Raw genomic sequence first — 12,118 nt, 5'->3', positions numbered from 1 at the left:
ATCCCTTCATCTCATTAGTATTTAGACATCTATCAATCTCTGCTTTAAACATAGGCAATGACTGAGCTTCCACAGCTGTTTGGGTAGAGAATTCCAAAGGTTTACAACTCTGAGTAAAACGATTTCTCCTCCTCTTGGTCCTAAGTGGTTTCCCCATATTTTGAAATTGTGCCCCCTGGTTCTAGACTCTTCAACTGGGGAAGCATCTTACCTGCATCTACCCTGCCTATCCCTTTAATTATTTTGTACGTTTCAACAAGATCACACCTCATTCTTCGAACTTCTAGTGAACAGTGATTAACACTACACAATGCCGATGTTATGTAGTTATATTGTGTACCACGTGTTGCCCTATTGTGTATTTTCTTTTCTTTTCTTTTCATGTACTTAATGATCTGTTGAGCTGCTCACAGAAAAATACTTTTCACTGTACCTCGGTACTTGTGACAATAAATAAAATCCAATCCAACACAGGCCCAGTTTCCCCAATCTGTCTTCATAAGACAGATCCGCTATCCCAGGAGCAAGTCTAATAAACCTTTGTTGCACTCTAGCAATAATACCCGAAGGTAAGGCACACGATACTCTCAGTGCCGTCTAACCAAGGTTTTATACGCTTGAAACCAAGACTTCGCTATTCCTGTACTTAAATCCTCTTGTGATAAAGGCTAGCATATCATTTGGCTTCCTAATTGCTTGAAGCACCTACTTGTTAGCCTTCAGTGACTTATGGACAAGGACACCCAGGTCCCTGAAAATTTGAAAGAAAATAGTCACCCAAAGAAAGATGCTTCAAAACTGAGCATCTTCGTACTGATGGCATGTGGGGGAACATAGATTCAACAGCTCGGAACAACACTACAAAGAGAACCATTGAAGGCAGATATTAAAATTCTCAAGGCCAATATTAAAAAAACACAAAAAGCCCTTGACAGAAAAGGAAGGAGAGCTATTTTCGAAAGTTTAGGAAGCAAAAGAAGATTTCCAGAAATGAAGAGTTCAAACTATAGAATTAAGTTGCTGACATGGTAAGAGTGAAGATTGAGCAGGACATAATGTGACAAGCTGAAAAGAAGAAAATGGAATTCCATATTGCTGGAGGAGGTGCTGACGACAGGGGGACTGGAGAAGGGGGTAATATTGGCGGTTTATGGGGCTATTTTGGAGGAGAAGGCACCAGTAGAAGGGATCAAGGCAAAGTGGGCCGAAGAGTTGGGAGAGGGTATGGAGGAGGGGCTCTGGTGTGAGGTGCCCCGGAGGGTGAACGCCTCCACCTCGTGTGCGAGGTTGGGGCTGATACAGCTGAAGGTGGTGTATAGAGCGCACCTCACAAGGGCGAGGGTGAGCTGGCTCTTTGAGGGGATAGAAGATGTGTGTGATTGTTGCGGGGGAGGCCCCGCAAACCACGTTCATATGTTTTGGTCCTGTCACAGCTGGAGGATTACTGGAAGGAGGTTTTTAGGGTAATCTCTAAAGTGGTGCACATGAAACCGGACCCGGGCCCTCGGGTGGCCATATTCGGGGTGTTGGACCATCCGGGGTTGGAAACGAGCGCGGAGGCAGATGTTGTAGCCTTTGCCTCGTTGATCGCCCAAAGACGGATCCTGTTCGGGTGGAGATCAACCTCTCCTCCCTGTGCCCTGCCGTGGGACCTGCTGGAATTCTTGATGCTTGAAAAGGTCAAATTTGAACTGAGGGGAAGGATGGAGGGGTTCTACAATTCATGGCCGTTATTCATTATGCACTTTCGAGAATTGGATCACATCGGACATTAGGCGGGGGGGGGGGGGGGGGGGGGAGGAGGGACTGTATATGTTAATAGTGACTATGGGCGATTCGTGATTCTTTTTTCTCATTTATTTATGTTAACATGCGGGCTAATGTCAGGTTTGGTGGCAGGATGGGATTGTTGTTATTGATATGGGGATTGACATTACATTCGTTACTGATTATTGTTTATTGTTGGGTGTAAATTTGGGAGAAAATGTGAAAAAGGAGAATTAAAAAAATTAAAACAAAAAGAAGAAAATGGAAGAGAAACTACAAATTTTAACAGAGGAGTTATCCAAGAAGGAGAAGCTGAACCTCAGGTTGAAACCTCAACAGCATGTGCTTCAAATAGTAAGCAAGTGTGTTGAGTTCAGACAGCAAATTAATGAACAGTGTATTCCGATTATCGGTATATCCCAAGCAGAGAATGATTTACTGGAGACCAACAACAAACTGCGAGAAATACTAGAGTGTTTAAAAGAGGAAGTACAAAATGCTAAAAGGCAAGCAGTGCGAGCACAGCAGGAAGCTGAGAAACTGGCTGCAGCCAAGTGACACCCATTCGAGATTGAAATTGTTGTGGGGCAGACAGTATCACCCACCGATGTTTTAGATGGTGGGAAGGGAAATACTGCCATCCAAAATATTCAAACCAAAGTGTAGTATAAGAGTATGACACATATAAGGTTAATGTGGGACTGAGTACACACAGTGATTTCATATAATCATAGAATTTACAGTGCAGAAGGAGGCCCCTGAAAGAGCACCCTACATCAGCCCACACCTCCGCCCTATCCCCATAACGCAACAATCCCACCTAACTTTTTGGTCGCTAAGGGCAATTTAGCATAGCCAACCCACCTAACCCACACGTCTTTGGACTGTGGGAGGAAACCGGAGCACCCGGAGGAAACCCACGCAGACACGAGAGAACCCTGCTTCACTAATTCAGGCAGTACATGATCCACTCCCAGGGTCGGTATGTTTTGGACAGAACCGGGAGCGGATCTAAGAATGGGGACAGCTCCGAGCTTTTACCCTTTTCTGTATGTTTGTAAATACTTCCAGTAATTAATAAAGATTTACAGTTGACCTACTTCAGACCACAAAAGCTTAATTAAAACCTATACTGAGATATAACCAACACTCCACAACACAAAGCACTGGAAAAACTCAATAGGTCTGGCAGCATATCTGGGGAGAGAAGGAGTTAACGTTTCGAGCCTAATATAGCTTCTTCAAGCTATTAATTTTTCTTATTTTGTACATAATATTAAAAAGTTAACAATTAGCTAATTGATATTTAGAGGCATTATTTTTCCAAAGAGGGGAATTGTTAAGCGTTCAGGAGGCCATTCGGCTCATCGTGCCTGGTAGAGAAGAATCTAGATTGCCATATTACCACTGTGATGTACCATCAATAACGACAGAAGAAGAGTTGAGAGTGAAACTGTGGCTTTAATTAGCTTAAACATACCTGCTGGCAGTAGGCCCCAGACTGAAGGCAAGGCCGGAGGTTGGCCACCTTTATACCTGAGCCCGAGGGGAGGAGCCACAGGCAGAGCCAGCAGGGGCAAGCCCAGGCATGTTACATACAGCAGGTATAATACAATACAGTGGTTTACCACATTCATCCCCTGTTAAAAAGGAGTCCGGCGGGGGTGAAGTGGACAGTTGAATTATATATCGAGTCTGTCGGGGGCTTTGACTTTCCGCTGTGGTGTGGATACTGGTGTCGGATGAAGTGTTGAGGCCTGCGTGTCGTCTTCTGCATCACCAAGTAGATGAGTGCCTGGCGACGGACCCTGAGGCTCTGGCGTGCCATGCACTGGAACTAGCGGAGTATGCCGTGGTCCTGGTACACCATGGGTAGCAATGGAGGGAGAAGGTGTAGGGCCGGGGGTAGTGGTGATGGTCACTGGGGAACCTGCGGGTGCCAAATCCCGAAAGGAGACTTTGTCCTCCCGCCAGTCATGGTGTGCCACGTAGGCATATTGGGGGTTAGCATGGAGGAGATGGACCCTTTCGACCAGAGGATCCGACTTGTGACTCCTCACATGCTTCCGGAGGAGGACGGGCCCTGGGACTGTCAGCCAGGCCGGGAGCAAGACCCCGGAGGTGGACTTCTTGGGGAAGACAAACATTCTCTCATGAGGGGTCACATTGGTGGCTGTACACAGGAGCGACCGGATGGAGTGGAGCACATCGGGAAGGACCTCCTGCTAGCGGGAGACAGGGAGATTTCTAGACCGTAGGGCAAGAAGGATGGCCTTCCAGACCGTTGCGTTCTCCCTCTCCACCTGTCTGTTCCCCTGGGGGTTGTAGCTGGTAGTCCTGCTTGAGGCGATGCCTTTGGTAAGCAGGTACTGGCGCAGCTCATCACTCATGAAGAAGGAACCCCGATCACTATGGATGGAGTTGGGGAAACAGAACAAGGTGAAGAGGCTGTGCAGGGCCTTGATGACTGTGGCAGAGGTCATGTCAGGGCATGGGATGGCAAAAGGGAAACGTGAGTACTCATCAATGATGTTGAGGAAGTACATGTTACGGTCAGTGGAGGGGAGGGGGCCTTTGAAAACGATGCTGAGGCGCTCAAAGGGGCGGGAGTCCTTTACCAGGTGTGCTCTGTCTGGCCTTTAGAAGTGTGGTTTGCACTCCGCGCAGACCTGGCAGTCCCTGGTCATGGTCCTGACCTCCTTGATGGAGTAAGGCAGGTTGCGGGCCTTGATAAAGTTGAAAAACCGGGTGACAGAGGTGATTGTGGAGGGCCCGAAGTTGGTCTACTTGTGCGCTGGCACATGTAGCGCGGGATAGGGCATCTGGGGGCTCATTGAGCTTTACAGGTCGATACAAGATGATATAATTATAGGTGGAGAGTTCGATCCTCCACCTTAGGATCTTGTCATTCTTGATCTTGCCCCGCTGTGTGTTATTGAACATGAAGGCCACCGACCATTGGTCAGTGAGGAGAGTGAATCTGGAGGTTACGGGAGAAGAAAGCCACGGGCCTGCCCACCTGGTTGAGGGTAGCGGCCAGGGCAAAGTTGGACGCATCGCTCTCCACCTGGAACGGGATGGACTCGTCTACTGCGTGCATTGCGGCCTTGGCAACATCCGCTTTGATGGGGTTGAAGACCAGGCGGGCCTCAGCCGTCAGGGGAAAAAGGGTGGATTTAATGAGTGGGCGGGCCTTGTCCGCATTGGGGACCCACTGGGCATTGTAGGAAAAGAACCCAGGCATCTCTTCAGGGCCTTGAGGCAGTGGGAAAGAGGAAGTTCCAGAAGGGGGCGCATGCGGTAGGGGTCGGGCCCTACCACTCCGTTTTCCAGAACGTAGCCAAGGATGGCTAGGCGGGTTGTGCGGAAAACGCATTTCTCCTTATTGTACGTGAGGTTGAGGAGCTTGGCAGTGTGGAGGAATTTTGGAGGTTAGCGTCATGGTCCTGCTGGTCATGGCCGCAGATGGTGACATTATCCAGATACGGGAACGTGTCCCGCAGCTCGTACTGGCCAACCATTCGGTCCATCTCCCGTTGGAAGACTGAGACCCCATTGGTGATGCCGAAGGGGACCCTGAGGAAGTGATAGAGGTGGCCATTGCCTCGAAGGCAGCATATTGGTAGTCCTCCGGGCGGATAGGGAGCTGGTGGTACGCGAACTTCAGATCAATGGTGGAGAAGACTCGGTACTGCGCAATCTGATTGACCATGTCAGATATACGGGGCAGGGGGTACGTATCGAGCTGCATGTACCGGTTGATAGTCTGACTAGTCAATGACCAACCGGTGCTTCTCCCAGTCTTGACGACCACCACTTGGGCTCTCCAATGGCTCGTACTGGCCTCTATGATCCCTTCCCGCATGAGTTGCTGGACCTCCGACCTGATAAAGACCTTGTCCCGAGCACTGTATCGTCTGCTCCTAGTGGCGACGGGCTTACAGTCCGGGGTGAAGTTAGCGAAGAGCGGGGGAGGGGCAACCATAAGGGTCGAGAGACTACAGACGGTGAGGGGGGGGGCAGGGGTCCATTGAACTCCAAGGTAACACTTTTGAGATGGCACTGGAAATCGAGCCCCAGTAGCACGGCATTGCAGAGTTGTGGGAGGACGAAGAGTTTGAAGTTTTTGTACTCAACGCCCCGTACTGCAAGGGTTGCAACACAGTACCCACGGACTTCCATGGTATGCGATTCAGAAGCCAAGGAGATTTTCTGGGTCGCAGGTAAGATTGGGAGTGAGCAGCGCCGTACCGTATCTGGATGAACAAAATCCTCTGAGCTCCCGGAGTCGAAAAGGCAGGTCCTCTCGTGGCTGTTGATCCGGACGGCCATCATGGAGTTGGCGAGGTGATGCGGTCGAGACTGATCGAGGGTGATGGAGGCGAGCTGAGGAAGGTGGGCGGACTGATCAAGGGTAGCGGAGGCCAGCTTACGATCGGGTGAGCAGAGGTTCCGGGAGGCGGCGGGGTGATTCAAAGATGGTGGCCCCCAGGTGTCGCACATGGTGAGTAGTGGTGAAGATGGCGGCCTCCACGGGCTACACGCAGCGCTGCTGGGTTTAAAAACAGGACGGGCCTGGCAGACTTTAGCGAAATGGCCCTTCTTTCCGCACCCGTTGCAGGTCGTGCTCCTCGCTGGGCAGCATTGGCTGGGATGCTTACCCTGCCACAGATGTAGTACTTTGGGCCTCCGGAATTGGCGGGTTGCTGCGCGGCACAGGCTTGCGGTTCCCCCCGGGTCGGGTGATGGTGATGCCCACGACGTCCACAAGGGTGCCGCGTGGTTGGAGGTGTATGCATCCATCTAATGAGTGCGAAAGCTGTACTGTCTCTTGGAGGTCGAGTGTACCCCTTTCTAGTAGACGCTGGCGGGTGTAATTTGACTTTATGCCTTCGACATAGGCGTCCCGGATCAACAACTCTGTGTGCTCGACAACCCATACCGCCTTACAATTGCAGTTCCGGCCGAGTACCCGCAATGCGCGCAGAAATTCAGCTTGCGATTCTCCGGGGTGCTGTCCCCTCGTGGCAAGGAGATGCCTAGCGTACACTCCGTTGACTTTCCTGACATGCTGTCCTTTCAACAGCATTATCACATCCGCGTACGAGGCAGCGTCCCTGATAATAAGGTATACTTGCGGGCTCAACCGGGAGTTGAGAATTCGCAGCTTGTAGGTCTCGGCGACGGCGATGGTGGAGGATTCGATGTAGGATTCGAAGCAGCGTAGCCAGTGTTCGAACGTGGTAGTGGTGTCGGCTGCTTGGGGGTCCAGCTCCAGGCAATCAGGTATGAGTGATTGGTCATCTTAAAACTTTAAGCTAATTAAATTGATGTACCATCAATAACAACAGAAGACGAGTTGAGAGTGAAACTGTGGCTTTAATTAGCTTAAAGATACCTACTGGTAGCCGGCCCCAGACTGAAGGCAGGGCCGGAGGTTTGCCACCTTTATACTCCTGGAGCCCGAGGGGAGGAGCCGCAGGCAGAGCCAGCAGGGGCAAGCCTGGGCATGTTACATACAGCAGGTATAATACAATAATGGTTTACCACACACTGTACAGTCTGTGTATCCAACTTAACAATGAAACAATCAGCAGCAGATGAAATATCTGTGAAATAGATTTGAAGAAAGCATCAACATTTTGTTTTTAAGTGTGTGATTATATTGATCATCTGGGAACCACAAGACGGAACAGTCATGGTCTTAGATATAAAAACTCAGAGGATCAAAATTCCCACTTATGTTATTGATTTCCCACTTAATAGTCAAGTGCATCTGAAGTAATTAATTGCAAGAGTTTAAAGTGTCCTCAGCTCTCAGTCTGATAATGTGCTGTGCAAGTTGTACAAGGGCTTCTGTGAAAGAAACTGGATGGAGTTGTCAGGTGCACGCATTTCCGCCGGACTGCATTAACTGCTGCATCGAGAGTGAGCAGCAGCAAGCAGCAGCCTTGGCAATGTGGAGAAGGTTGTTGTACACTCCGGGGAGGAGTTCTCAGTCGGGGCGCGAGTTTGGGGTGCTGGGACGCGTTCTCCGGGCTGCGTTCTGTGACTGGAACGCGGTGCTGGCACGGCCCGGATTCCGAACGCCAACAGCGACGAGTATGCAGCCGTGCACTGCAGGCGGTGCCGCGGCCCCCGGAACAAGCGGCAGCGGCGGACAGGCACCTCACAGCTGCAGGCATGCCAGCCGGTGAGAACTATTTCGTTGCCCGCTGAAAGACCATCCCGCGATGCACTGCAATTGCGCAAGAGACATTTTTTAAAACGTTGACAATTTTCGAGAGTGAATTTCAGTGAGATAATTTATTCATGGCCTCCCACAATAAAGGTTTCAGCCACTGCTTGCATATTTATATCGTGCCCTCAAGTGCAGAGGCAAAAAATAACCGAACAGCTAATAGTGGAGAAATAGGAGCAATGACTGAAGCAATGTCAGAGTAGCAAGTTTTGAAGGAATGGTAAGACCTCCGAGAGATAGTACAGGGAGCATTTTAGGTTAAAGGATAATTATAATAGTAATATAATTTCAAAGAAATTTCAAATAAAATTTGTTTTTGTCTAACAGCTTGATTCACATATTGCCTTTCACAAGATAAAACATACCGGTGGCTCTTCACAAAAGTAGTATAAAACCGAATTTGACATGGAGACACTTTAGGTGATGTTAGGCAGATGGCCAAAAGCTCCTACAATCAGAATGACAGAAGAAAGTTGTTCAGCCCATCAAGACCTTGTTGGCTCTCTGTAAAAAGCGATTTGACTATTCCTACCACACACCCTCTATTATTTTCTCTTCAAATGCTGATCCAATTCTCTTTTGAAAAGCACAGTTGAACCTGCCTGCTCCATATTCTTGGGCACTGCATTCCAGGTCATAACCCCTCGTCCGGAATTTTTTTTTTTCTCATATAACATCTTTGATTCTTTTACCAATTGTCTTAAATCTGTGTCCTTCCTTCATCTCGGTTTGTCATCTTTTGCAGTATCCGGAGACTTTGCATTTAATTAATTACCTTTGAAGTGTAGTCACTGTTCTGTTGGGAAAGGTAGCTGGAGCATATGCAGTCCTTCTTTGGAAAGATAAAATGGGATCTTTTCCATTCACCTGAACAGGTGAAGGAGCCTCTGTTTAGGATTTCTTCCAAGGGGCAGCACTGCCTCAGAACTGCACTGGAGCATCAGCCAATACTATATGCTGCAGTGGTCATGAACTCACAATTTGCTGACTTGAAATGAAAATGCCATCTACCACCAAGAAAAACAGACACTTGTAAAAATCTCATATCCAAGATGGGAAACTGTCATTAGGCCCATATCCACCTGCTCCAGCTTCTAGCTGAGGAACCAACGACCTGTCTCTTTTACAGCCCCTGCCACCTGCTGGAGCAAAATAAATGTTCTCAAAGGGTGACAGGCAAGCACCTTTTCTTTTTCAAATGGAAATATATTTAAATTAACAGCAATTCCTGACTATAATTATATGTATGTATACAATAATTACCTTTGAAGGGCAGCACGGTAGCACAGTGGTTAACACGGTTGCTTCACAGCTCCAGGGTCCCAGGTTCGATTCTGGCTTGGGTCACTGTCTGTGCGGAGTCTGCACCTTCTCCCCTTGTCTGCATGGGTTTCCTACAAGTGCTCCGGTTTCCTCCCACAGTCCAAAGATGTGCAGGTTAGGTGGATTGGCCATGATAAATTGCCCCCCAAAAAGGTTGGGTCGGATTACTGGGTTATGGGGATAGGTTGGTGGGCTTAAGTGGATGCTCTTTCCCAGGGCCAGTGCAGACTTGATGGCCGAATGGCCTCCTTCTGCATGAAATTCTATGATAATGTCATTCTGCTTGTGAAATACCACACGCTGTAAATTAATGATCTACTGGACTAAATTTAAAGGCAGTGGCTATTAATTAGACGTAATGCTGACTTGAAAAGCTCCTTTTACAAAAAATCTATTAACAATATCTAATTTTAAATGTCACCTGATTAAAAAAAACAAATGCTGTCCATCTTTGAAGAAGTTGTGAGATGCGTTATTAACTGTGATTTCTCCTTGGGATGTACAGCACATCAAAGACAACCGTGAAACCTGGTGAATTGAAGAAGTTTCAGGCGTTGTCACAAAAATGGTGGGATGGAAATGGAGAATTTGCAGCTCTACATGCTTTGAATGACCTCCGTGTTCCTTTTATCCGGTACAGTAACAATTCAGTTTGCCACATACGGTGAAAACATATTGGTTGATTTTAGAATTTGTGACATTTAGGAGACCAGAAACACTGTCCTGCAAATGCCTTATTATTTGATATTGGCGAAGAGGGGTACAGATTTGTCAATGAGTGCGCATTACTGCCGTGCAAGGTAATGACCTGCTTCATTTATATTATCATTTGTTGTTGGAAAATCTTTTGTTACATGATTACAAATATGCTTTGTGTAATTTTTTTAATAATGGAAAGAAGAGAATGAGTAGTCAGGGTGATAACTTCTCTTCTGGATGGGGGTGGGGTGGGGGTTGTATGGGTGGGTGGGGAGGTGGGGGGTGGGGTACAGCAACCCTCACTGTGTGACCAGTGGAAGCGCTGCTCAGGCCCAGGCAGTTGGAATGGTAGGGAAAACCTGGAACCGCAGCAATAATTAGCGCACAGGCTGAGACCTCATTGCACCCAAGATAAGTGGACACACCTGTCTCTGGGAATTCACATGTGGCCTGGGAAGATCGCAGCCCTGTCATTTTCTGCCGTAGACATCTAGATTTCTTTCAGCTGTGACATGGCCTCGACTTCCTACTATGAAGCTGCCTTCTCTCACTTGCTGTGGTGTGGACACAATGGAGGATCCACACAACACTGGCAAAATTTGCTGTGCTGCTACAATAATCATCATGAAATGGCTCCTCTTGGGAGGGGTGTTGCCATCACAGAGCCGTGTCTGTGTCCGGAAAAAGTGCAGAGAATGAGGAAACGACACACCGGCGAGCCAGTCCAGTATTATTCTGTCCAATTTTCCAGCCCGCCCTCCGTGCTTCGAAAAGTCTGCCCAATATCTCTCTAACAGTTTTCAATGTGTAGTGTGAGGCTGTATCTGATTTCAGTTTGCTGATTTCTATACGATTTATGGTTTATGTCTTATACGCTAGTGTTGCATAAACCCTAAACATGCCCAGAACCTGCGCAGTTGTGACTTTATTGGGGTTAATGCAGGTCTACATCCAAAAGGTTAATCTCTTTTTCCCTACCCTCAGATGAACCTCCTCCCAGCATGTTTTTATTCAGTTCTGTAAATAAAGTGAAAGCAAAGAGTGAAGAATATGGATGAGGAATGAATGTGAAGAAGGCCAAGATAATGCTGATAAGCAGAGACCTAACCCTAGAATTGAAAATTGAAGTAAATGGACAAACCCTGGAAGAAGTGAAAAGATTTGCAATCCTTGGGCAGATTATCCACATGAGGGGAGATTTGATAGATAGATCTGAAGGACATCTGAGATAGCCATGAGCAGCTTTGTGAGAATGAAAGATGTGTTAACATCAAAGAAACCAAACCTGAATCTTTGGAAAATAAAGACTGAGGTTCTACATTTTGTCATCTATGTTATATGGCTTGGAGACGTGGACAGCAAACAAGAGGCGATTTATAAACTGAATACATTTGAGATGTTCCAAATGTCCGAAATAGCCAGAAAGACTAATGCGCAAGAGGCTGGAAATGGCCGGAGAAAAGAGGAAATTAGTACAAAACATCAAAGACAAAAAAGATACAATATTTTGATCACGTAATTAGAGCAGGTGGGAGACAGAGACTGTTATTGGAGGGGAAGATCAATGGAAAATGGAGTGTGGAACAGAGGGGAAAATGGATCACAGAATGCAGTTGAGTTATGTGGAATGTATCAGGGTCATACAGGACACACGGAGGTGGCGATCCATAGCAGTCAATCTTCTGTGAAGGAGATGACATTAACCAACGAATAAACTTCACATTTTTAAGCTATAAGACATGCATACCAAGCATCATATTTTTATCAATATTGTTCCAGTTTTATTAACCCTTCTATAATGTTCCAGAAGCATTCATTGGAGCAACTTATTGCTCCTATTTTATTATGGCAGATTTAAAAAAAAGATCTGACTGATTTTAAATTCAAAGTGACAGCTAGTGCACCAACTTTTCATTGAAGCGCAATTTATTTATGTCTAAAACTAGTCCGTTATAATCTGTATTACTGGCATGTCCTCTAATTTTATAACCTGTAAATCAGGACACTTTTTCCCAAGGGAAGAACATACTTTCAGAATTAAACACAGTAAACTGAAGGCATTGCTTCCTTCCTCCTATCATGGCACTT

At 47.2% G+C, this 12,118-nt stretch overlaps 1 protein-coding gene across 1 annotated transcript in view; it reads left to right on the top strand.

The window, feature by feature from the left end:
- The first annotated feature begins 7,695 nt into the window (after nucleotides 1-7,695).
- The window catches only part of coq3 (coenzyme Q3 methyltransferase), a 28,615-nt gene continuing 24,192 nt past the window's right edge, over nucleotides 7,696-12,118 (top strand). Inside the window, exons 1-2 of the mRNA XM_072499589.1 lie at nucleotides 7,696-7,960; nucleotides 9,837-9,965. Coding sequence (XP_072355690.1) covers nucleotides 7,725-7,960; nucleotides 9,837-9,965 — 365 coding nt within the window. The 5' untranslated portion in view covers nucleotides 7,696-7,724. The remainder of the gene's footprint in view (nucleotides 7,961-9,836; nucleotides 9,966-12,118) is intronic.

The sequence above is a fragment of the Scyliorhinus torazame genome, chromosome 4, assembly GCF_047496885.1.
Source record: "Scyliorhinus torazame isolate Kashiwa2021f chromosome 4, sScyTor2.1, whole genome shotgun sequence".
Taxonomy (NCBI): domain Eukaryota; kingdom Metazoa; phylum Chordata; class Chondrichthyes; order Carcharhiniformes; family Scyliorhinidae; genus Scyliorhinus; species Scyliorhinus torazame.
The sequence above is the reverse complement of the archived record's forward strand: the minus strand, read 5'-3'. Positions and strand labels throughout refer to the sequence as shown.